The sequence below is a fragment of the Brassica napus genome, chromosome A7 (genome assembly GCF_020379485.1).
Source record: "Brassica napus cultivar Da-Ae chromosome A7, Da-Ae, whole genome shotgun sequence".
Lineage (NCBI taxonomy): Eukaryota > Viridiplantae > Streptophyta > Magnoliopsida > Brassicales > Brassicaceae > Brassica > Brassica napus.
This window is the reverse complement of record NC_063440.1, coordinates 15,588,034-15,614,475: the sequence shown is the minus strand read 5'-3', so window position 1 is coordinate 15,614,475 and position 26,442 is coordinate 15,588,034. Positions and strand designations below refer to the sequence as shown.

Genomic DNA, 26,442 nt, shown 5'->3' with positions numbered 1-26,442 from the left:
TAGAGAAGGCACATTACCGGGAGAGCTCCACAGATCTATTAATCTGGCATGTGCAGACAGATTGTTACTGCTCTCAAAAGCCCCATGAAAGCCACATAGACCACTTGTCGTTCCAAATACACTTGTTTCAAACTTGAAGCTTGTGTACGGAAATGTTATCTCAATACACCACCTTGACTATACAAGAAGAGACCATCCAAGATTTTTTTTTGTAACATTGTATTTCATTCAACGAAAAAAATTGAGAAATATATCGTAACAACCCAAATCCTGACCCAATTGATTTGGCCCAACAATATCTAGGAGTGCTCAGAGAAATCCTAGAAATATTCAATTTAATATATTTTAATACAATATATTTAGTATCTAAATATTGATAAATCTAAGCTATCTTCGAAACCATGAAACCACCATGAATAAAAGATAATACAAAATAAAAGATGTATTTTCTATGTTTTATGACGATATTCTTACAATCGTCGAAAATTGGCATTTCCATATTTTAATTTTTATAGTTGAATCACTATATTGGATTATGCATTGGAAAATATCTATAGCGCTAATTTTAGATAAGGTCAATGTAATACAATAGAGGTTACGGCCAAGAAGATTCATAGAGTTGATACTCTATTGATAAAGAAGACCGGAAGAAAATTCATCTCTACAGTTTTTTTTTACCGTATTGGTCGAATCGGTCAGCTTCAAAGGAAACACACTTAGTACTATAGAGTGATTGATTACCACACTGCATGATCCGAGTTTAGAATGTTTTCCGGCTAATGTTAAGAGGTGGACCGATCGTTTGTTATAGTCCACCATATTAACCATTTGACTAAATCTAAATCCAGACTGACCAAATAGTAATAATATAGTTTCGAGAGAACAATTTACTTTTCTTGATCTGTTGATATTTTCTAGCCAATTTTCATTATGATATTTGCTGTTTATTATTTTCATATGTTTTGTATATGTATTTGCATCTTCTTTTAGCAATATCTATATTAATAAAGTTGCTTAGAAAGGCTCCTTAGAGCGCCACGTCATCCTTCCATGTTCCTTTTTCCACCACGTGTCCTCTCACCCAAACGATACTTCTCATTGTTTCATTACTTCCTTTCGTGTATTGGACTTTAATAATACGCAGGCCTGTCGAAGCTCAAAAATGGTTTGCCCCATATCTCATCTTCTTCGTCGGCTGACATACCGGACGTTTAGCCTCCATGAAACCACCGTCATAACATTTCTCTTCAGATTTCACCATAAAGATTTTCCTTTATGTCCGTCCTTTCCAGCTAATCCTACGACATGCTGATTTCTAAACAGTTCTCTATCAGTGGGAAGAATATTGATGTTTGATTCTCTATCAGCGGAAAGAATGGTTTCATGATATGTCGTCCTCTTCTTTGATATTGCTGTTTTGGTTCTGAAAATTTCGCAGAGATTCAGTCCCACATGTATTCCATTTGATTCGGTCTATGAATTTATTGATTCTTTTCGTTTTTGTTAGGGAAAAGTTATTAAGTCAGGGCATGCTGCCAAATTGTTGATAGAGGCGCTGCTTCAGCGGTTCTTGGCTCTCGCAAGACGATGAATTGAGGCTGCTCAAGCTCAGGTTCGGCTCCTTTGGAATCTATGTGTTCTTTGGTGGTTTAGGTTTTTAGTGCGTTAAGATGTTCGCTTATGCTTCTTGGGTTAGTTGAAACAAAGTGTTGAGTAGGATACAACAATGAAGGAGAAAAATTCATCGTTTTAAAGTAGATCAAAAGTTAGATTCTTTGATGTATGAATCTGTGGCTATGATGTATTTAAACGTTTTTTACAGGGAGAAACTGTTACAATAGAAGTACGATCGTAAGGATATTTGGAACCTCCTCTGCAGCTGAAGAAATCATAAGCTTGACAGTTCAATTTTCTTACACACAGCTCTTCATGATGAGACTTCGTCGACTCTGCTTCTGGTGAGTTTAGCTTTCATTCATAAACAGAGGAATAACAAAGGAAAAGTTTGACTCTTGAGATTCAAGTTCCGTGAGCTTCAGTAGATACAATAGGATATTAGACAGTACGAGTACAAGAAACAGGCGGTTATAGCGTAAGAAGGGCAACAGCGGGTCGTGATGGAGCTTGATACGACATGGAGTGTCATTGCAGATCTAAAACTGGAACTAGCATTGGCCGAGCAAACCAAGACTCTCATCTTGCAAAGCTTAGAGTGGAGGAAATGGAGCAAGGGATAACTAACGAGTCGAGTGTTGCAGCCAAAACACGGCTTGAGGTGGATAAGCGAGACATTTGTCAGCAGCTAGGAAATGAAAGAGAAGAGATAAATGGTCTCTAACTTACAAAAGTTAAGTCCAATATTGAAAAAGCAATTTATGTCATTTTATAAGGATTTATGACATCTAAATGATTTTAAAAGGTGTTTTTAAAAACTTTACAAAACGGTATGAATATCAGATTAGTTTGTAAATGATTTATGAACTTTACAAATGATTTAGTATCTTTTTAAAAATATTTATAGATCTTTATAAAATGTTTATGGACACAAGCTTTATATCTTCAAATAATGCATCCATAAGTTAGCCCCTTGTGTTCTCAACCAAAAAAAAAATTATCTGTCCACTACCATAACTATTTGTATACGTTCACTTCGTCGAACAAATAATATTTCGTAATATGCACAAAACCACCGGACATTATTAAACATTATAGGTGAACTAAAAACCTTACACCTATCCACCATAAGATAATATGATATTATTATCTATGATTTTCATGATGCAGTCATATCTATTTTTAAAAATGCAACAGCCTCGACACAAATAGCAACTACAATAGTAGAAACCCTACACGTTAACAACATTGCACCTTCTGCTCGCCGATTTGAAAGTGAACCGCTGTTCTAACACCTTCGACACAAATAGCAACTACAAATGGGTGTATTAATTTATTATTGTGAGAAATTAGTTATTGTAATAATATTAAAATCTGATATTCTTATAAATAAAAAATATCAGTTATTCTTATTTACTTTTTCTTCAACTATATCAAATTGAAATAGAAATCAAATAGAGAAATATAAATCATTACATTTCCTTTATTTTTTTAATTTAATAATTTGTGTTCTCTAACAAAAAAAGCATTAATGGTCTTTTGAACACTAATATTAGTAGAATATAAAATAATTTTAATGTAAACTCACCCGCCCGTAGGGCGGGCTAACCACTAGTTATTAGTAAAGTTAATAAGATAAAAAATGTGAGTCAGCAAAAGGTTACTGACACGTGGACTAGACATTACTATTAAACCTAGAAAATGTGAGTCTGGCAGTTTGGGAGGGTTCCTCCTTTTAGGGCGCCCTCATTTCTGACATAAGCACCATCAAAACCTTAACGAAATTATCCATTCTTACCAAAAATATATGGACATAGTTTTAATGAATAGGAAACCGTCAAACCGAACTATGTAAACACCATCTTTAACTAACGTTGAGTTGACAAAAAGAAGACTAACATGGAATAGTACTTTTGAATTCTATGAAAATCACGCATATTTTTACCACTTTTTAATATATTGCAAAAAATATTATAATAAATTTTTTTTTGCTAACTTTTAGTACAGTGGTTAGTTAATAACGCCATTAATCTCGGACCATACAAACGATTTTCTTGACATGCTGACCACAACGGAAGTTTTATATCTGAAAACTGTGAACAGTTATGTAAATGATCCCTTTCTGCGTTTCTGTCAAAATTGATTTCATATACTTTTTTCTTTTTCTTTTCGCTACAATATACTTTTTTCTTACCACTCACGTGGTCAATTCATTGTATTTCCTTTTTCCACATTGAAAAATATTTTATAACGACAAAAGGACCTAGCCGAGTAGCCGTTGCTAGGTTTTAGAGAGGGAGGGAGAAAAAACCTTATTTCCTTTTTGCAGGCAGCATTGGACTGAATATTTTTTTTTTTTAATTATATTATAAATTTGAAAAACCCGTAACCGGGGATACAATTTCGATTACAGACTCGATTTGACCAAAAGTTTATCCAGAATCAAATATCATTAACCAGCTTCGCATCACCCACCTAAACCGACGCATTCCGCTAATCAATTCCAAAATTTCTAGATAACCGATTCCCGTTCTCAACCGATGCCGCTAAATCCCGAGAAAGGTGGGTTTCACCTCATTTCTTCGGATGTCGGAATTCTTGGGGCGACACCTGAGGTAGCTGGGTCTCGGGATCTCCTCAAAGCCTATAATCTCCATCGTCTCATAAGCGCAAGGCGACCAATTGAAGAGGGAGTTACCAACAGCCATACCTTAAGTCGGGCCACCGTAACAAGACCTGTACATCCTCACCAAAGGCGCCACAGACAGACAGGTACCAGCTACAAAGACGTTGAACTCCTGCGAGCAGAAGGTAAACGCCGAACCAAGCAGACACCTGCGAAGTCCGCATCGAACACTTGCAAAAAATGGGTTGATTCATCGCTACTTCCTGACCCATAAGCCTCGAAACCTGCACAGAAAAGTCTAACTACACCACCTCGCAAGATCAAGTGAGCCCGCAAGGTGCTGGGATGTGAGCTATGACCAAGAGCGACCTCCATGGCGATCAATGACTGCACTGCAGAACCGCCACATCTCTTGTGTCTTCGAGAATCGAAGAGTCATATTCTGCGCTGTAAGAAAACAATCTCCGGAGTCGAGGGAGACAGAACAACAATGATGACAAGAGGCACCACTCCGAACAAAAAAGCCGTCGCCTTTGCCTGGAGTTTACGAGAGAGAAAGAAGCGTAGAGGAGTTGCAAAATGAAGAAGCACACAGAGAAGCCACCAAGGAGTCATAGACGACCACCTATCAAACAACTCGCAAAGCCTACACGGACCTGAACAGAGCCCCGTACCATCCCGCCTGCATACAAGGACTCAAAATCCGCCACCGTGTTAATGAGAACCACCGGAGCACATTTGACTACGGTTAGGAGAACCCTGATGTTCGACGACACCGCCAAGAATCAAGATGTCACCGCCGTAATCACCAGAGCAACCAACTAAGATCGGTGAAGACCCTCCGCCGAACCGTCGAGATGACTAGCTGCCCCTCCTCCGTGCTTGCAATGAACCCAGAGCAGATCTAGATCTGAAAATTGACCTAACTCCTTCACCCAAAAATCCGACTGACTCCACGAACCACTACTCCGCGACCTCGCCGTGAAACCAGAGGAAGCAGCACCACCGACGGAGCCGTAACTCGTCGCGACCGAGCACTTCCGGAAGTGATACCCTAACCCAGATCCACAAGCCTAACAGAAGAGAGCAGATAAGCAGTGGAGCAGCAAACAAGAAAGACGAAACTGCCTACTACGAAGCTTCCGGCGCCGGCACGCGCGCGCACGCGCCTCCGGACGCCGGAGCAAAGTCTGCACTTTTGTTTGGTCGCTAGAGAGAGTTTATCGAGGAGAGAGAATATCGAGGAGCCTTTTAAAACCCGCATTGGACTGAATATCAAACAATAGACTATCGGTTTAAGACTAAGCTAAGCTAAGCCAGAAGTATTAACAATAAAACAAAGCAGTAAATAAATAGAGTTGTTTAACAGATGCAAATGCGCTAGACTAAGGGAAATCAAACATGAAAATCAAAACTGCAATCAACATGTGCCAAGGGTTTGTTAGGTTTGATTCTAGAACTCGAATTCAATAGTAAGTTACTCAGATCTCATTGCTGAAAACTATTAGATCTCATTGTTTTTCTATTAAAAACAACTCTCGTTGTGGATTCAATGATTCAGACAAGCATTAGGTCATATTCGATTATGTTCAACTAAATTCCTAGCTAGACTAACTCTCATTGCGAATAATATGTAGTCCATCAAGATTAGGTTCAAATTAATATTGATTACACTCTCGTGTCTTTACATGATTCTAGGTTCTAATTAGCTACTCTAAAAACTAGTATGATAAACAATCCTGGTAAAGAATATGATGAATAATCCTAAGAGTCCTATGATCAGCAATTTAACATAAAGTCTTAAAAATCTTTAAATCTAACAAGTAGTTTACTCACACACAATTAATAAATGAATAAATTTCATAGATAATAAAAGTAAGAAATGCGGGAGTTCCAAACGATCTTTGGAGGAATTATCTAATCTTCTCTCCAATTTTTTTTAATTTTATTATATAAAGCTTCGTTCTTCAAAGTTGCTAATTAACATGATCGCGACATGTGTCAATTATAATTTATTAAGATTGTAACATGTGTCAAAAATATGTTACAATTCTCTTTTACTAGGATTTAAAAAAATTTAGAAAAAGAAAATTATTATTACATTTTTTTGGACACTAGAAAAGGAAAATTATTACAAAAAATAGTTTATTATTCTTTTTAAGAGTTAAGAAAAGAAAAATTACTATTACATAGCCTTTTACAATTATATTTGTATGGTTCTTTTTATAATATTTTAAAAATAATTGATAGTAAATTTAATTTTTGAAAATTCTATAAACAAAGAATAATTGTAAAAAGCTATTGAAAGTATATTTTTTTCTTTTTAAAATATTTTGTATATTTTTCATCTTTAATGATACTAAAGAAAGATATTATAAGAGAAAATAATATTTTTTTAAAAAAAAGTTTAAATAAAAACGAATTATAAAATACTACAAGTACAATAAATTATTTAATAAAAATCAAATAGAAAAACTAATTATAAAATAAGTGATATTCCTTTTTAAAACCTAAGAAAGAAAAAATGTAAAAATACTCTTATTATTTTCATATAAATAACCAACTTTCCTTTTTAACAGATAAATGTATGCTACAAAAATATAAACCAAAATAAATATTATTTTCACATCTATATTTAGGTTTAAGGTTCCTCATATTGTTTTCACAAAAGATAGTATTGACAATAAAAATATTATCTAAGTATTTTCTTCTAATTTATTTAAACAGCTCAAGTTTTTTTATCAACCTTATTACATCTTATGATGCTAACACAAGTATTATTTATTTATTATGATGTCTTTATCCTACATAAGTATGTGTAAATATGAGGAATATATGTTTGTATGTATAGGACACAATATATAATTAACTAAAAATAATTTTTTTTATTGAAAATATATTAGTTGTATAAAAATCTTAAAAATCTTAAAAAAACAAGAACAAATTATAGTTGGAATTTTTTTTTTTTTAAATTTAAAGTAACTTATTTCTTATAAATAGCTAACTTTTCTTTTTAATAGATAATTTTGTGTTAAAAATTATAAACCAAAAATAACTTCAAATATCTTATCCGATATGATTGTGACATTTGTACAAAAAAAACATTGTGTATGTATTAATAAATTCTATCATTACATGAAAATAATTTCTTTTCCTAAAATGCTAAATAAAACAAATTTGAAAGATAACTTTTTTCTCTTTTAATCTTAACCAAAAAAGATTTTTTTTCTTTTTAAATCCTGACCAAATAGAATTGTAAAAGTAATTTTTAATTTGAAAGTTTAATGATAAATATGATACTGAAAATATTTAATTAAAAATATTAGTGATATTGAGAATTTTTTTTTTGAAAATAATATGATACTGAAAATATTTAATTAAAAATATTAGTGATATTGAGAAAACGAATTTTAAAAATAGCAACTTTTAAAAATAGTTAATATTTGTTGGAAATAATTATTTGATAGTGTTTTTATATTCTAAATCCTAGAAAAAAAATAATTATAAAAGATTATATAATTTTAATTTCCTTTTCTAACACCCTAAAACTGTTAAAAAAAATTGTTAGTTCTTTTCCTTTAAAAAGAAAATCCTAAACAAAAGAGATTTGCATCATATTTTTTAATTCCAAGCCAGAAGAGAATTGTAAAAAGTTATTTGATAGTATAGAAAATTTGATGATGAACATGTTACTAAAAATTATTTAATTAAAAATGAAGTGTAAATATAGTACTGATATGAACCGTAAAATATCATAATTTAAAATTATTTAATAGTAACTAGAAATAATATTTTGAGAGAAAAATGATTTTTCTGAAATTCTAAACAAAAGATAATTGTAAAAGTTTATTTGATAATACTTTTCCTTTTCCTTTTATATGATAATACTAAACAAAAATATAAAAACGTATTTGATAGTTTTTCATTTAATTGTAAATAAAAACAAGATTTATAAAATATATTTTTTCCTTTAAAAAAAAAAATCCTAACAAAAGTAAACATACCTACTTAAAAGTATTTAAAAAAAAAGAATTTGATGACAAGTATGATGCATGCTAAAACTATTAAATTAACAAAAATCAAAACTTAGGATGTTGTCGTGATTGGTATTTATGGGTTTGGTTATTACACTACTTCATGTTTACATAATATGACGAAGATGACTATTTAATTACACAAAAATTGCAATTTTCAAATTATTTCTCCAAATTTAAAATAAGAACATTAATTTCACAAGTTTACGTTGATTTCTAAAATGTACGTAGTAAACACACATTAACTTAAACATTTAACTAACTCAAAAGAGAAATTCTATAGTGTTTCATTTATGTAATCTAAAATTTTGGAAACAGTTTTTTGAGGAAAAAGAATGATAATTAACTATAAATATTTTAGTTTAATTAAATACATATACCTATTATAAATATTAATTAAAATCGATGAATTTTCAAATAATGTTATACATATGCATTACTCTGCAATTTTTCTTAACATCCATATTTCTAAAACAAACATATATTATCTCATTCATTTTCTATTTCATTGATTTTTTTTGTTCATGTTATTCGAATTAGTCATATAAGACATCCATTTACACGCCTTATTTTTTTCTCACGCTAAGAAGTCATATTTTTCCCTAATTTATAATCAAAGAAAAAGTCATATTCGTTTCTTATCACTGAACTTATATTTTCAACTTGCTGTTTATTCAAAATTTAGAAATGTACGAGACATTTGAATAATTAAAATCCTTTTGACATCTGCGGGCAGATTTGAATTGTCTCAAGGAGTTGGAAATTTAAATTACATCGTTAATACTTTCTGCTACAACATTTTGAATTTTCTTAGTTGAGTGCAAACATTTCAAACCACATCTTTTCATATTCCTCTAAGAACATTTCAGACCACATATTTTCCTATTCTTTTCACAACATTTCAAACCTCATCATCTTTTCAAGTCACGCTTGGATTTTTTTTAATTTGGGTCAATACAAAAATTCAGTTAAAGCGACCAGCTTCAAAGAATTGTCTTACCGAATGATTAAAAAAAACAAAAAAAAACATCTTCTTTTTGTTTTTTTTTTGGCTAAAAATATGGAAAAAAAATCTCATCTTGAATTTGTATAAATATGTTCCGTTAATCTCTTCAATTACTAAAACTAACACTCCCAACATTTAGAAATAGTTAAGCACAAAACAGACTGCAATGTCAACATTTCCTCGATCGTACCCGATGAGCGGTGGTGATGATCAACACAGTTACATCAATAATTCGTCTTATCAAGTATGTCTTTTTGTTTTCAATGCTACTATTATCAAAGTATATCATATGTTAATGATATCATGTGAGTTATTTTTTGTATTCTAACGAATAATTGATTATACGCCTAGATTATAACTAAATATGTGATTATATGGTATGAATATTCTAATTTTGTTATTTCTTGAATTTAACCATGTTATTTGTTATCTTTTTAGCCAAATGTATGTATGTGTGTGTCTCTCTGTAAAACATGTTTTCTAGCTAACATTTATACATGGAACAGATAGCAGCTATAAATAGCGTTCGAGAAAAGACAAGGCAATGCATCATAGAAAAGCTCGATCTCCCTCTGAATTCTGATCTTGGTACTTTTAGAATTGCCGATTATGGTTGTTCCATTGGACCTAACACGTTTCATGTTGTTCAAAGCATCATTGATGCTGTGAAATTCAAACAAGTGGATGCCAAAAACGAAATAAGCCTTATGCCTCTCGAATTCCAGGTGTTCTTCAACGATCAACCCAACAATGACTTCAACACACTCTTTAGAACCCAACCTCCTTCATCTGAGCGGGAATATTTCTCGGCTGGAGTTCCAGGGTCCTTCCATGGCCAAGTGTTACCAAGGAACACCGTTCACATTGGACACACTTCTTACACGACTCACTGGCTTTCCGATGTTCCCGAGAACGTAGATGACAAGAACTCTCCAGCTTGGAACAAAAATTACATTCAATGTAATCATTCAATCGAAGAAGTGACCAAATCTTACAAGGCCCAGTTCACAAAAGACATGAAGCTTTTTCTTGAAGCTAGAGCAGAAGAGATAGTTCCAGGAGGATTGATGATCGTTCTAGGACAATGTTTACCCGATGGTGTCCCCTTGTTTAAGACAGATCAGGGTATTTTGGTGGATACGATTGGTGATTGTCTTATGGATATGGCCAAATCGGTTAGTCTTATATTTGTATCATATATTTCTTTACTGCTTCAACTTAATTTTTGTAAATGTTAAAAGGGATTTAGTGTCGTCAACAATTGCTAGTAAATAGTAATGATCAGATGTTTTTTTCTTTTGTAGGGACTAACGAGCGAGGAAAAGATCGGGCTGTTCACCATTCCTGCGTATTTCCCACAATTTAGTGAATTAAAGACAGAGATTGAGAAAAATAGAAGCTTTACAATTGAGACTATGGAGAGCGTACGGCATCCATTGGAGGATATTCCGTTATCCAACCAGTTCTTGATTTCCATGTTTAGAGCTATTCTCAGCACGATCATAAAAGAACATTTCGGAGAAGATGTGATCGATGAGCTATTTGATCGGGTTGCTAAGAAACTCGCCAAGTACCCGATTGATTTTAAAGAGTGCGAGAAAAATGTGACCTACTTTCTCTTGCTCAAGCGAAAATGAATACTATGTGAGATATTAAAATAAAGAATTATGTTGTTTTTTTTTTTTTTTGAATTGAATGTTAAATTGAATTCAAAAGAAAAAAACCTTTTTACAACACTAAGTGAGTCCTTTCTTATAAAAACTATACTAGAAAATCAAAAAAAAAAAAAAAAAAAAACTCATACTAGTACTCCAATCAACTACTCTTCCATCACTCAAAAGAACTTCTTCAATACCTAGCCCTCACTCCTACTAGGCACCTAGCTCTCACTCCTACTAGGACATTCCTCCTCCTTGAAAAACTTACCCAGCTCTCACTCCTACTGGGCACCTAGCTCTCACTCCTACTAGGACAGCCAAGCTTATCTTGTTCCAAACCAAAACTGCAATCCTCCTTCATACTTCTTATCCCTCCCTTGAATGATATAAAGCTTATTCCTTACAGTTTTTTCAATGAGCTTAGTAAGAAGACAGTGAGAAGATCCTTGTTCCCCATGTCTCCTCCTATTTCTCTCCCTCCAAATATAATGCACTGAAGTTTGGAAAAGATAGCGAATGGTAAAGAGAAATAGCCTCCCCTGATTCTCATCCACTACAATCCTTTTAATTTCAGACCATCTCGCAGTGAAGCTATCCTTTAGCACTTCTCTTGCCAAATTTTCCCAAATAAGACTAGTAAAAGAGCACTGAAAGAACAAATGCTCAATGGACTCCAGCGGGTCTTGACAAAAGCTGCAGGAAGTGTTTACACCTATATCCCATTGAGCCATCCTACTCCCTGTGGAAAGTCTGTCTCGCATTGCTACCCAGAGAATGAAAGAATATTTAGGGGTATAGTGTTTAAACCATATCGCCTTATACCAGTCACAATGTTGGTGCTTCTCACGTACTACTTGCCAAGTAAGAATTATGTTGTTGCTATGTTCTGTTATGAACAAAAGGATTGTTTGTCTTTTTCACATAATTATATGACACTACTTCTTGAGCTAATGACCTGTTAGCAATTTTTTTATACTAAATGATACGTGCATGAACCAGATGAACGATGGCTAAACAAGGTAGACCAATGATCCGAGCAAGGACCAAAAGAATAAGAGAAGAGGTTGTGGCCTTTGTTAGAAATAATAAAATAATTTGTTCGTTGTGCATTTGCAGTAACTTTATCGGCTTCATACATGAGTGTATTAGATCACTCATTGTCTAAAACATACTTATGTGGACACACCATCTGCTTTGGAGCTTTCTTCGACCTCTTCTAATTTATTCTCCCCACATGACTCTATCCATGGGTCTACTTTGTTTGCTATGCTTCGTAGCCGCCATTATTGGATAGACGCCATTATTGGACCGTTTCTATGCGAATTAGTGCAAAATTTGGACTCTAAATGGTGGTCAGAAGATTAAAGGAAAATAATGAATTCCTCTTTATTTTTAACAGAATTATACACTGTTTATAAAAATATTTTATGCATTTTTATTCTCTTGCTTTTTATTTCTATTGGTTTCCAAATAGAGACTGTATAGAGCATTAGGAGTCCAGTTGAAGTTTTTGAATCAAACACAATCGGCTGATACTGATTAAAGATGTTCATCGCCTTTTTAAGATGTGAAAGTCAGGATATTTTGCACAATTTGATGCTTGAATCACAAACGTTCTCTATATCTCCATGTCCAAAAACGCGGGTGCCTAGCCTCCTAGGCGGTCAACTAGGCATTTGGCACAGGGGCACAATATCGAATAAACCCAAATGGGATTACTTACTTGGATCCCAATAATCGGCCGGTTAAAATGATTAATCGGTATTGTACAGATTTTTCTCCCATTAATAACGTAACATTTGAACTTTTGGGCAAGTTTTGGGCTCTTTATAAATCCTAACTTGAAAAATTATACAAAAGACTTGGTAATAACTCGCGCCTTGTGCTAAATGAAATTATTAATTTTATTACTTTTTAAGATAGTAAGACATTAGGTCTGTGTAATCTTTATATCGATTTGGTTTAAGGTTGGTTTATGGTTTTTATCTACTAAAATAAAACTACAATTCTGAATCAATATTTATTTTGTTTATTCGGTTAAAATGTTTGAGGTTGGTTTTTTCGATAAAAACCAAAATGTATTATTATTTGTTTGGGTTCATGTTAATATGAATTTTAGTCAACCGTGATGTTGAACTAATGGTTTCATATTATAATTTCTAAATGCATGAAAGATTAAATCAAATCTAGATATTAATTGAAAAAAAAAGAAAATTATTAAGACAAATCATTTCATTAGAATTTGGTCGATGGAGAAAGAAAACATTAAAAAAATAATATTTCAGCTTCCAAGAAAATGAAAATCCTCACTTGTAGTGAATATTTAGTTATATATGTGCTCACATCAATGTGCACATGTATGTAGGACGACACAATATATCCGTAAATTTTGATTCGAATAGTTATATGTTTCGATTCGAACATAAAATCCATAGAAAATGAAACAAGTCACAAATAATATTTTTAGAAACAGATATCTGAGTCTATTTGTTATATGATATATATACATATATTTAATGAATTATGTATAATTTATATAAATAATCTATTTTATATAATTTTTACAATATTTTTATTTTCTAAATTTATTAAATTAGTTATTAGTATTCAAAAAAGTAAATAAAATTTTTTGTAACAAAATTTATTATTTCATATTCTTCTAGATTTTATTTATTTTTCATTAATTTATTTATTTTTACGGATCTAATCGGATATCCGGTTAAAAATCTAAAATTTTCCAAATATCCGGAACACTGTATATCCAGATGGCTACTAATCAAATCAAATCGGATGACTAATTATTCGGACGAAACGGATCAAATCACGAATACTTCCAAAACTTCGGATATCTGATTTGTGCCCACTTTTACATGTATGTTTATGTAAAATATATATAAAGGTGAATGATAAATATATAGAGATACATCTATTAACATTAAAATACGTTTTTGTTCAAAATAATACATGAAAGATAAAATTCTTTAAATAAAAATTACTTAAAAATAAAATAAACCTAGACATTAGTGAATTTTTTGAAAATTGTTTTTAATGTATAATTTTTGTATAATTCGTAGAACCATGCATCTTAGCTTTATATTTTAAAAAATAATATATGTCTAAGCACATCTATCCTATACTAAAAGGAAGATATACTCAACTCTCAACCTGTCCACCTAGGATAAAAAAATTAGCCAATCATAGAAGTTTAATTCGCCATGTCATAACTGCTTTAACGTGATATAACTTGTGCGAGAGTACTCATTATGGACTTCTAATAATTTTTCCTGGCCAATTTAAATCAGCCCAAATACTGACGATATCATATTACCTTTTCTGCTCTTCCACTTCACCATCGTCGTTGCCGTTTCTGCAAATCACCATTTCTTATGGAGTTATTGCGATTTACTCTCAATAATTCAATCCAGATCTTTACTCTTATCTTGATGAGCGATGCTATCCTTCCACCTCCCTTTTATGTCTCCTCCTCTTATATGAATCCTTTTGTAGACAAGCCTGCTATGTTGTTTACTCCTCTTGCAATTTTAGTTTTTTTTGTGCCCGTCGAAGCCATGGCCTCAAATCCAGACGGATCAAAATTAATTATCGTCATGAATCAGTGTTGTCTTCCACTACCTCCATACATAAGCTGATGACTCCTTCCAGAGTTAAGACTTATCCTCCCAGCAGGTTTCCGCCGGCTGACCTACGTGGCTGAGAAGCGTCTCCGGCGAAGCTATACTCGGTCGAGTTCAATTTCGATCCGATACTTTTGAAAAGGTTAAAATTAAGTTTCTCTTATACTTTCATCTCTTTAGAGTTTTGATTGGGTACTGTCTGCAATCTAGAGATTGATTTCAGATTTTTCCCTTTTAATAGCAACAACGAAAGGTAAAGGGAGCGAAAAGCATGAACATACCACATGGTAAAACTTTTGATTTTCTTCTGAATTTTCTAATAATGTGATAAAATCTCAGTTTTTGGTTTAAGCCAGCGCACATGGTTTTCATGGACAGAGATTATACGAAGAAGAAAGTTCGAAGCTTAGTAGCTGAGTCTTCGAAGTTTCTGTACGCCATTCCGGTGACTAAGACAAGAGCATTCTGTGAGGTTCTCTCTATTGTCTCTTCTCCCCTGCTATTAATAATTGTATCACAAACAGTTTGGCTCTGTTTAGCTGGAATCACTTCATGTGATTCACTTGCAGGAGACATGCCTGGCCTCAAAAGATGTCATGTCCTTTGATTTGCTAAAAAAGAAGCTCATGTTAAGATTAGATACACTTGGTATAAAGACTATCAAAGAGGTAAATCTATACAATGAAATATTTTTTTTTTGAGATTGACTTTGTTGAACAATAATGATAAAGTTATGTTGGTCAAAGGTCATTGTTAATTCTCGAATAAACTACATGGATGGTCATATATCCCAGTCGGTGGTTCCTTGCCACACACTAAACAAAAGAATCTTGCCCTTTGGTGTTGCAGCTAGAATGGTACATCCCTCAACAGGTAGTGAGAGCAAGCCTTAATTTGAGTTCTGGTTATTAACATATTTTAGTAGTATTGCACCATGTCTTACTCACTATCTCTCAGTTATAGCAGGTTATTCAGTTGTGGCCTCTTTGTTTGAAGATCCAGATTACGCATCAGACATATAGGATATACTAAAACATGATATTACTTCCTTCACCAAACACATCAACATCAATATTTCAACACAAGGTGATCTCTCCTTGACCAACTGAGTTTATAGCTTTCGGAAAATTATAAAACATTTTATGAACTTCCCTTTTTTGGGTACCTTGGATAATTTACGGCAACAAGAAAGGAAACGAGAAAGAGCATTATTTCTCTTCGACGTTGCACACATGCTTCATCTTAGGCTTTAGAAGCTTCTTCCACATTTTCTTCTGCCTTCCATAATGGTAAGGCATCCCATATCTTAAGACATTGATTTGATTCAGATAACAAAAAATGTATGGAAAATCAAGATCATTTCACTTGCTCAGGGGGTTTATAGAATCAACATTATCATGCCGTTGTAGTAATCGTTTAGTAAATGTAGTGTATTTTGTCTAAAGTTTCGATGTGATTGAGACAATTTATTATAATGCACCTTAATGAAATATGTTGAATTGAAGCTCCAAGAAGCAGCAACAGTTGGAAGTCAAAATGATTCCGAGACTAAGATTGGCCTTGATATAAGTAGAAAGAAACAAGGTTGAGGTTGGTCTTCCTCAACGGTCAAAGTGTGTCGTTCTAAAACCAATAATAATTATTGCTAAATCTCAGTTTTGGGCTGCACCAGTATCCGCTACAAAATGCATCGGGATGTCTTTGATAAAAATGCTAAGGTTATTTAAATCATATGATCTTACATGCAACCGCTCTTCTCAGCATCGAGCCTTTTTATATATTATGCTAAACTTCATTGGTTGTCAGAAAAAAAAGACGTGACTTCATTGAAAAACATGGACATTAGATTTAGTTAGTTTGGTTACCTACTAGAAACGAACATTAGTTAAAAAGGTATTCGTTGGAGGAAGAAGATGAACCTTTCGAGGTAGAGGAGAATGATGGAAACAGAGACAGAGATAAATTCTTTATAAAAGAGAAGTACAATACTGTGCGCAAATTAAAAAATCTCGGTAAACCAACCAAAAATCTTTACAATCTAATAAAAAAACCAAAACCATAATTTGAATAAATATACATACATAATTTATGAATAAAGAATAATGTTGCCCCCAAAAAATATATACATAATTTATGAATTAAAAAATAGGTGTAGCCTAAGAGATCACATAGTTTTTATAAAATTACAAACTACAGAACTTGAAAGCTTCTTACTCATTTCTCTTTGAATTGAATAATAACACCATTAACTCTCATAATTAGATGTATTTTATTTCTAATTTATGAACACTATAATCATTTTACATTCTGCTATTATTATCTTTAATATAACCCAAAACATTTATAGATTTCATGAAACAAAAACTATCACTAACAAATAAGTTACCTTCACTAAAACATTTCACCCATTTTCACTAAGTTTCTGACCAGTAACTTTTTTTTTTGAAACACTCTAACCGGTAACTATCACCGAAACATTAGGAACAAACAAGGAAAAAACAGAAAATAATAAAATTTCAATAATAATTATTCTTTATCAAAATTTATTGGCCAAGTCGTAGCTGTCCATCCTTCAGCAGGCGATCGATACTACCTGAGGGTCCTCATTAATAAGATTAAGGGTCCTAGAAGTTACGACGAGCTAAAAACATACAACGACGTGAAATACCCGGACTTCAAATCAGTTTGCCACGCACGAGGCCTTTTGGACAATGATGTTGAATGGCTCGAGAGTATGTCGGAGGGTGCTGGAACGGCCAGCCCATACCAGCTTCGTGATTTGTTCGTCACATTCCTAAACAACTGCTTCGTCGCAAGCCCTAAAGGAATATGGGAACACTCATGGAAATCAATGAGCGAGGACATACTTCACAAGAGGCAAAGGATCTTAGGCCACGCGAATCTGGAACTGGACGATAATACCCTGGAGCAATACACATTGATAGAAGTTGAAAAGTTGATGCACATGCAAGATCGCTCCTTAAACGATATTAAAGATATGCCGAAGATCAACCCTGTTTTGCTCCAGGAATTGGGGAACAGTTTGTGGAACCAAGAAATAGATTACGATGTTGCGGAGGAAACACTAAGACATGACAAGCAGTACAAATTGTGATAGTTCTACCAGTTGCTTCTTCGGGAATAGCCGCATTGCTACTACCAAACGGGAGAACAGCTCATTCTCGCTTCAATATTCCATTGAAGCTCGACGAAGATAAGCTTTGCAACATCAAACCAGGTACAATGCTTTCTGAACTAATTGAGGAAACGGACCTCATAATTTGGGATGAGGCACCTATGACACACAAACATGCTTTCGAAGCATTAGACAAGTCGTTGAAGGACATAATGTCTATCAAAAATCCACCCGCAAAGAATCAGCCTTTTGGCGGCAAAACAGTTATGTTAGGTGGTGATTTCAGACAGATCCTACCAGTCATTCCGCAAGGTGGAAGAGCTGATACTGTATTAGCTTCGATAAGCCATTCATATATATGGAATAGCTGCCAGAAGTTCTCTTTGAAAACAAATATGCGAGTAAATCAGGATGAGAAAGAGTTTTCTGAATGGCTTCTCAGAGTCGGGGAAGGTCGTCTAGAAGCAGAACAAGAATATGAGGAGGATGGGTACCATGACCAATTCATAGATATCGATGAATCATTGATTTGTCAGAGTTTTGTTGACCCATTGAAAGAAGTTGTTGATGCCGCATATGGACAAATCAGCAGCCCGATGAATTCCAAGACTTCCTACACCGATAAAGCTATCCTCACACCCCGTAACAAAACCGTTGATGAAATCAATGCTTACACCATCTCACGGACCGACGGGGTATCAAGAGATTACTACAGCTCAGACAGCTTTGAGTTATCAGATACTACATCAGATCAAAATGATAGACTATACTCCATTGAGTATCTTAACTCATTGGAATTCTCGGGTTTGCCTTCGCACAAACTTACTCTGAAAGTTGGTGCCCCAGTTATGCTTCTCAGAAACATAAATCAGAAAAAGGGATTATGCAATGGTACGCGGATGATCCTAACCCACGTTGGTGAACGCGTTCTGAAGGCCGAGATCATCACTGGATCCCACATTGGAGAAGAGGTCTTGATCCTAAGAATTGTGTTTTTGTATGATGAAACAAAATTACCGTTCACATTACGTCGGCGGCAATTTTCTATCAGATTGTGCTACGCAATGACAATCAACAAAAGCCAAGGCCAGAGTTTAAAAGAGGTCATCTTATATCTGCCTCAACCAGTCTTCTCTCATGGTCAACTTTACGTGGTCCTCTCCCGTGTCACAAGCAAAGCAGGATTAACGATCATCAAAACTGAAGATCCCCACCAGCTGAAAGTGAAGAATATAGTCTACAAAGAAATATTCAAAGGCCTTCATCCCGAGACAAGTAATTTTAAATAAATTATTTTTTCCTCTCATCTTTTTCAGAAATCTGATAAAATATTATATTCACAGATTAACAATCTCGAAAATATATCGACCAAGCGATGATACAAGCCAATAAAGAAGAGACTTACACATAGGTTTACCCCACCTAAGCCAGGTACAAAACTTTTAATATAAATAGCAATACTACTATATTCAACTAAACTTATGCTGACTAACTATTCTTATCCAATTTCAGGTCTTTTCTTTCTCATGACCCTCAAAAAAACTTCTGATCTGCGAAAGACTTAATCTGCTTCCTCCCTTATCTACTTTACTTACAGTTTTTTTGGCTTTTAAACATTTGCGTAAACTCGATATACACAAATTTTCAGACATATTATAACACACAATCCTTCCATCTCAAACAAAAATATTGATTACCAACACACTTTTTTGCGTTCAAACAATCAACACCTAAATCTAATATGATATTCTGGTTCAACATTTTCATAGAAAATAACCCGGGCGTAGCCCGGGAACTGACCTAGTGTATGTAGAATTTGGATGAGAAATTTTCTACAAGTGACACGTTAACGTATTTGTTTTTAAATCATAAGGCTACCACGTGGCAGTCAACACTTATTTTCTTTTGTTAGCCGACGTGGGATTAGCTTTTTAGTTTTTTTTTTTTGTGCTTTTTCTTTGATGTTGATTTTCTATTGTTTTTTATGATATATCTTACATTGACAACATTTTTGGTTCATGTGTTACCAATAAAATAAATATTTCTAACAAATCTGAGATGTGTGATTTTGATGAAAATGAACCAACATATTTAAAAATATATATATTGGAAACTAGTTTAGTTAGTGTATTTAAATATTCGTAACTAGATAATATACATTAAATTAGCAATGATTTTCTTGTTAAAATTAAATATCTATATATTTTTTAATAATAATATTCACAAATTATCATACTATAATATACTTTTATATTATATATTTAGTTTCTTAAAATAAAATAAGTAAAAATAAAAACTAATCCTCGAATACTCTCCAATTTATCTCTAATTAGTTGTCAAATCACTAGATCCATACGGACAGAACATGACAGTTTTACTTTTATCTAATCAATTTTGAATACCATACCACCAAAGCAACCTTTATTTAATGGGTATGTATAGTTTGTGTATTGTGTTAATGGTACACATACGTACAAATCAAACCACAGAAGGAAACTTTATAAACTGATTGTCTTAGTTTACGGGAACATGAAGTTCAGGTCGTTCAGACAATATCCGAGGCGGCGCAGTTTCTTCATCAGAAGAGAAACCAGAGAATATCGTATCCTAATTGAAAACAAAGGTTTAAATATCTCTGCAAGAATCATATTCTGGGAGTCAAAGAAGCTTTTTTCTTACTCTTTCTTGCCTGCAACGTTGTATAGCTGTGAATGACTTGACTAAGAAATATGCAACCAGCAAGATTCCCAATGTTTTCAATAATGGCAACTGCAAAAAGACAACAAAATCATTCTCTACCTAGGGAAAATGAAAGGAGATGTAAGTTCGAGCTTACCAGAAGCAAAGTTAAAGAGAAATCATCGAAACCACCTAGAAAGACTGGAAGAGAATGGCGCAAGAACAGCAGAAAGATGAACTGCACACGAAGATGATAATATTCATTCATGGTTTTGTTCTCAAGAGTCTAGACAGAGAGAAGAAACATACCAGCAAGGCAATTACACGACAACAAACCAAGCTTGTGGGGCTATGAAACGAATAAAGCTCGTGATCATCGGTTAGAAAATAAGGGTTACGAAGATCTAGTGCCTCTATTCCCCAGTCACTCCTGTGACAATCCCATCAAAGAACATGATTCTCAGTAGAATAATTACATTTAAGAACAATAATCAAGGTAAAGAGCAACACGAAAGTACCTGAAGTTCATAGAGATGCCTGTGTAGTGAAACAATTGGCGGGGAGCCGTGTAACCAGGTTTATATTGCTGTCATTCAAACAAGGTTTCATGTGATAGTTTCAAGAAAGAGGCAGAAGAAGAAGATAGCTATATGATGATTATGTTGTGCTTGACTAACCTGACGGCAAATTTCGCATAAGGTGTCACCTTTCTCGTTGCACCATCTCTGGATGCATTGATGATGTGCAAACTGCGACGGTTAATAAAAACGCTTCTTGAGGTTAAGAATCAAAAATTTTAAAACTGGATTCTGTTTATAGAAAACAAAGATAAGTAACCTTTAATGTTCCTGAACAAGAACAGGGAGTATCCATGTTGGAATCTTCATCTTCATCATGACAAATCCTACATTGTACAAATTCTCTCTTACATACATCATCAGTTCCTGCAGATGCACCATCTTCCTTAACCGTGTCTACCTTTAACGCTAACTTATCAACCACGACCAACACTAAATGATCTCCCATCCTAATTCTTACCAACTAGAGAAAACTCAAATGATATATAGAATCAAACGACAAAAAATAAAAATAAAACATCAGGAATAAACTAAACCAAAGGCTAAAGCTAACGTTTTTAACTATCACAACAATAAGCAAAACCAAGATCATAGGGTAAGAATCAATAGACGACAAGAAAAACAAAACACATAACTGACGAGCAAAGGTAACCTTGTAATGTGATTAAAAGAGAAATTAAGAATATTCTTTTCCTTTATTGTCAGTCAACTTCATTACATTCATTTAGATTTACATAAACAAAGAAAAATGGGATCAATCGTCGTAAGTGGAGTGAGGGGAAGCAGTACAGCCAGGATCAAAGGGATCTTCAGAACCACAGCAATGCCAATACTGTAAAACTTTCCCAGAGTTTGGTGTGTCCATCGTCCCGCCAGTGTATACACTCTCGAACTTCCTCTTCGTCTCTCCTAACAAATAAAAAATAATATTCCTTTCATTCATTCCCCGAAACAGATTTTGAATAAAAACGGTAACCGTACCTCCGAAATGAGCAGTGTGAAATCTACAAGCTTGTGGAGAATTGCGTACGGGATCGAATTGGGTTTTGCAATGCTTGCAAGTTCTTAAGGTGTTGTTGCCGACAACGTCGGATGAAGCTGAGCATCGGATTCGATTAACCGTGAGGCGCCATCGCGAGTTTAAGCTCGGGTTCTTCAAATTCTTGAGGGAGTGAGAGTGATTGGTTGTGGTTTTAGAGATTGGGAAAGAAGGATTCAAACAATTTTGAGCCATCGTCTTGCTTCGTGAAAATGGTGAACCTCAATTAAAGGGATCCCAGATAGATAGAGATGTTCCTTTGTGAACATATAAAGAGTTATTAACATCAGTTTTAAGTTTTTTTTTAAGTTTTACACAGAAAAACAGTTAATGCTACTGGGTAGTTTATTTTTTTTTTTCCATCAAGTTGAATTTTATTAGAACAACACAACAGAGGAATACAAAGTCTTCTACATGAGCTGAAGGAAAAGGTAGATATCCTTAGCAACTAATCCCATAAAAAGGGAGTCTAAATCCCATAGGAAGGGAATCTAAATCCCATAAAAAGGGAAGCACAAATCCAAACAAAGGGTGACATACATAACCGATTACGAACACTAGATTGGTCTTTAGTCTTGCATCCAGCCTTGAAAACAAACCTTGCAATTAGGACTGGAGATAAGACTTCTGAGCTTGAGGAGCCGGTCTCCTTGCCGCGAACTATGCAAGAGAGAAGCAGCAATGCAAAGGCTTCACAACAGCATAAAACTAATAATACCTGAACCTTCAATTCACAGTACCAAACCCGAACTCGAACTCAATAGCCTAACACCATACACACCAAGAAGCAAACAAACAAACGCCATGAGATTAAGCTCCCTCCTCAACTGAACCTTCATCGGAGAACTTAATATCCCCAACCTCTTTGCAAAGCTTCCATTAACTGAAGCTACTGAGGACAAGAAAGACACAAGACACTCCGGAAGAGATAATTATTCAAAGGCCAGGAAAAGGACTCCAAAACACGGAGATAGCGGCGACAAGAACCTGAATCTTCTCAAAGGTGTTAGACATGTTCTGCTTTCCTCACACCACCTCACCAACAACACACAAAACACACCAAAAGCACACAACTTCTATCACCGTTGCTGTAATCAAACCCAATAAGCCCAACACCAAGACCCAACAAGAATGCCTCAGGAGCGTTCTCTATCACCCACTACGGCACCAAGGCCACGTAGCCAACCCACCGCTATAACAGAACGGAACAAACGCATCGTCAACCCTGATACAAGACTAGATTGCAAGAGAAAGAAAACCCTAGGAAGCGTAATTGGATCTTCTATGGAAACCTGACAAACTGACTTCACCATGCGAAAACCCTCCATCCTACCGCGCCTTGACTCCAGAATAAGCAGAACCACCGTTTACATCAAACATCTCTGCGAGCAAAGACGAAATCGAAGCTGGAAGCCGAACCAGAGCTCAGGCAAGACGGTAAAAGACTTAATTTACCTTTGAAAAAGGTAACTTCCCTCTAACAATCGTTTTAGGCACCGGTTAGACTTCTGTTCTGGTTTCCTTTTTTGAAATTCAAAATTAAAATAGGGCCCACACCACTTTAAATTGGTTTTATTGGGCAGTGCTTTTGCACTTGCGTTTGTTTTACGCGATTCAACTTTTATCTAGGAGAAAAAAAATTGAAAACGCTTAATGCCGGAGAAGATGGATACTGACGACGGCGTAGCCGATAAACGCCGCAGAAGTTCGAGGAAAACGATGGCTACAAGAAAAGACGAGGGCGGAAGCGAAGTACGGCGTAGAAGCTCTAGGCAGACCATGAAGTCGCCGTCGCCGACGCCGACGCCGGAAGCAAGCAAAAGGCTGATTGATGGCCCAAAAGCAGCCGCAGTTGGTAAGGAATTAACAGTGCGGTATTTTTTTTATGGTTTTGTGGTGGTGTTATGATTATCTAAGAACTTTTAATTCCTTTATTTACTCTAGATAAAGACGGCTGCGATGAGTAGGGCTTCGTTTGCCTGAGTGGCTTTTCGCCACCGACATATTGGAATTCTAATTTCTGTAAACAACTTGTAGGAGCAGGGGAGTTTGGATCTTTAAGTTGAGGCCATGATGTGGGATGCAGGCTTGGTTACTGAAACTGTCCTCCTAAAGGTAGTGACGGATTAAATTAGACGACCACGAAGCATAGGTGTTTTCTTTGCTTACAACTGACGGTGAAACCTTTTTGTACAAGCCGGAAGCGAATTGATTCCTGCTATTGAGGGCTATGATGCGGGAAGTTTATTGGCCGAAGATGTCAGGGGAGATTCTATCCCCGAGAGGGGTAAGTCGTGTGTACATGTTGTTTTGATGGTACACGGGGACGATGATTAAAGTTGTACACACAAAGCGTTGATTGGCAATGTATGTGGATACATACGTATGTGAACACATTCGTTTGGTGTACAACGTATGTGGACACATTCGTTTGGTGTACATATACCATCTTTCATTGTGTACACATAATGATTGTTTGTTGCGTACAACGTTTAGGAGGAGGTTGGTGATGAAGTTGTACACGAACAGGGAAATGTGGGCCTGTTGAAGGAGACTCGGAAGCCTGCTGATGTTGATGAAGTGGTAAGGATATTTTCCCACACGTCTCTAATTTTAAAGCATTGTATAATTGTAATTTCCCGGTTCTGCATGGAATAGATGATGAGATCGGTTCGGGCGATGACCTGACTGATGATGCGTCCTGCAGATGCGGTGGGGGATAGATGAAGGTGTGTCCTGCAGATGCGGTGGGGGATCGTGCGGAAGCCCCGTTTCGAGTGATACGGGTTGGTGGTTTGTATGAAAACTTGCGCAGCGGTGATTGCGGTCCTAAGGCTGTGAAGTTTCTGGAGATGCATTTCACCGGTGACCGGAACCCTAAAATGGCGGGGCTAACATATGATTTGGTGGACATCTTCCGGAAGCATTATGCTATGGATATCTACAAAGGGGTGGTTGTACCTCTGTATTTACGTTAGGGCTGTATGTTAAGGTTGAATATTTTTTTGGATTGTAACTGGTTAGGGATGTGGACCTATTTGATCAGTAAAATGTATGTTTTGTTTGTGTACAATGTGGGAATACATGTATGGATTGAACTGGTTGTTTTCTTAGTTTTAAGGATTTGTATGACATGTAACTTATTGCTAAATGTGCAGACAAGTAGTTTCCTAATTAATAAACCTGACGATTTACAACACAATCAATCAATTGAACATTATTATGTGAGACTGTGTAGCTCGTAAAAACGTACATGTGTATGAGTGTATAGTAGGTGTACATGTGGCTGGGGTCAGTGGCCAGAGATATTTTGAGACATGAGGTGTATCAGTGCACATTGTGTGTACATGTTTAGGTTGGGAAGAAGTGGCTTGTGTGGTGTATTAAACAGGTAACTAGATTTTGATCTGCGCTTTAAAAGCGCGGATTTTTTTAATCTTTAATTGATTTTAAAAGTACTACTATTTTGTGTTTCACATTATAATTATTGATTTTTAATGATTTTATTATTTTTAGATTTGTTCGAAATAGATTCAAAGAAGATATATATGTTTTTAACAGTAAAGATATTCAATATTAAAATATATATATTTTAATTATTGAAATGTATTAACCATTTTTTTAAACTGGACCAAGCCGTACGATCGAACATGTCAGACCAGGTCAGACCGTGATTCACACTGGATTGTGCTAAAAGCTGGATTTGAGTTAAACCGGCAAACCTGGTCGAAAAACAGTTAAATCATTAAAACCGGTGATCCAGTTTGATAATAAAATCTGATTTTTTCAAACTCAAGTGAAATAAATAAAATTCAAATTCACAATTTTAATAAGATTTCATCAAAAGTTCATATTGTTTCCTAACACCTATCTAAATAAATTAGTTTTGTCATGTTTTGAGACATGAGGTGTACCAGTGCACATTGTGTGTACATGTTTAGGTTGGGAAAAAGTGGCTTGTGTGGTGTATTAAACAGGTAATGTCCCCCCCAACGTGTACATGTTAACGAGGTATGAAGGGTATGACTGTACACTAAAATATAACTAAAATACATGTTAACGATTTTTAAATATATTTATATAGGTTTATAATATTGTAAAAACTAAAATATGATATTATAAAATTAATTCATGTATAAATATTAATATATTAAACATAAATATTAATAAAATTTAAAAATTTAATGTTTTTTAAAAATACAGATCTAGATATTAAAACTTAAAAATTAAGATATTCGGATCGGATTCGATTTTGACGGATCTAAAATTTTACTATTTGGATTCAGATCCAAACACTTCAGATATCTTATTTTCAGAACGGATCCGGAACAGATCTCAGATCAAATATGGATCTCGGATAATAAATCCAAAACCTACAACTCATTTATCTATCCATATATATAAATATTTTTATCTCTTGTGCATCCACGTCATCAA

At 34.6% G+C, this 26,442-nt stretch overlaps 4 protein-coding genes and 2 long non-coding RNA genes across 6 annotated transcripts; 4 read left to right on the top strand and 2 right to left on the bottom strand.

Annotated features, from left to right (window-relative positions):
* Positions 1-1,007: 1,007 nt before the first annotated feature.
* LOC106444025 lies at positions 1,008-2,528 on the top strand. The gene is made up of 2 exons (XR_001288140.3): positions 1,008-1,612; positions 1,823-2,528. It is a non-coding gene; the product is annotated as an uncharacterized LOC106444025 (long non-coding RNA).
* A 6,747-nt stretch (positions 2,529-9,275) lies between these two features.
* Positions 9,276-11,010, top strand: LOC106352640 (probable S-adenosylmethionine-dependent methyltransferase At5g38100). The gene is made up of 3 exons (XM_013792263.3): positions 9,276-9,524; positions 9,787-10,455; positions 10,585-11,010. The coding sequence occupies exons 1-3, from the start codon at positions 9,447-9,449 to the stop codon at positions 10,915-10,917; spliced, it is 1,080 nt and encodes a 359-aa protein (XP_013647717.2). The 5' UTR covers positions 9,276-9,446; the 3' UTR covers positions 10,918-11,010.
* Positions 11,011-14,413: 3,403 nt separating this feature from the next.
* Positions 14,414-16,017, top strand: LOC125576557. Its single transcript, XR_007314993.1, has 3 exons — positions 14,414-15,241; positions 15,320-15,446; positions 15,531-16,017. It is a non-coding gene; the product is annotated as an uncharacterized LOC125576557 (long non-coding RNA).
* Positions 16,018-17,307: 1,290 nt separating this feature from the next.
* Positions 17,308-19,274, top strand: LOC106355443 (ATP-dependent DNA helicase pif1-like). Its single transcript, XM_013795389.2, has 3 exons — positions 17,308-17,614; positions 17,719-18,984; positions 19,222-19,274. Exons 1-3 carry the CDS (start codon positions 17,308-17,310, stop codon positions 19,272-19,274), a joined length of 1,626 nt encoding a protein of 541 aa, XP_013650843.2.
* Positions 19,275-20,113: 839 nt separating this feature from the next.
* LOC106356642 lies at positions 20,114-21,481 on the bottom strand. The gene is made up of 7 exons (XM_048736896.1): positions 21,226-21,481; positions 21,066-21,137; positions 20,907-20,974; positions 20,698-20,818; positions 20,546-20,626; positions 20,389-20,478; positions 20,114-20,316 (listed from the first exon to the last, which is right to left on the bottom strand). Exons 1-7 carry the CDS (start codon positions 21,412-21,414, stop codon positions 20,224-20,226), a joined length of 714 nt encoding a protein of 237 aa, XP_048592853.1. The 5' UTR covers positions 21,415-21,481; the 3' UTR covers positions 20,114-20,223.
* A 120-nt stretch (positions 21,482-21,601) lies between these two features.
* LOC106356641 lies at positions 21,602-22,285 on the bottom strand. Its single transcript, XM_013796374.3, has 2 exons — positions 21,948-22,285; positions 21,602-21,875 (listed from the first exon to the last, which is right to left on the bottom strand). Exons 1-2 carry the CDS (start codon positions 22,198-22,200, stop codon positions 21,721-21,723), a joined length of 408 nt encoding a protein of 135 aa, XP_013651828.1. The 5' UTR covers positions 22,201-22,285; the 3' UTR covers positions 21,602-21,720.
* Positions 22,286-26,442: the final 4,157 nt, after the last annotated feature.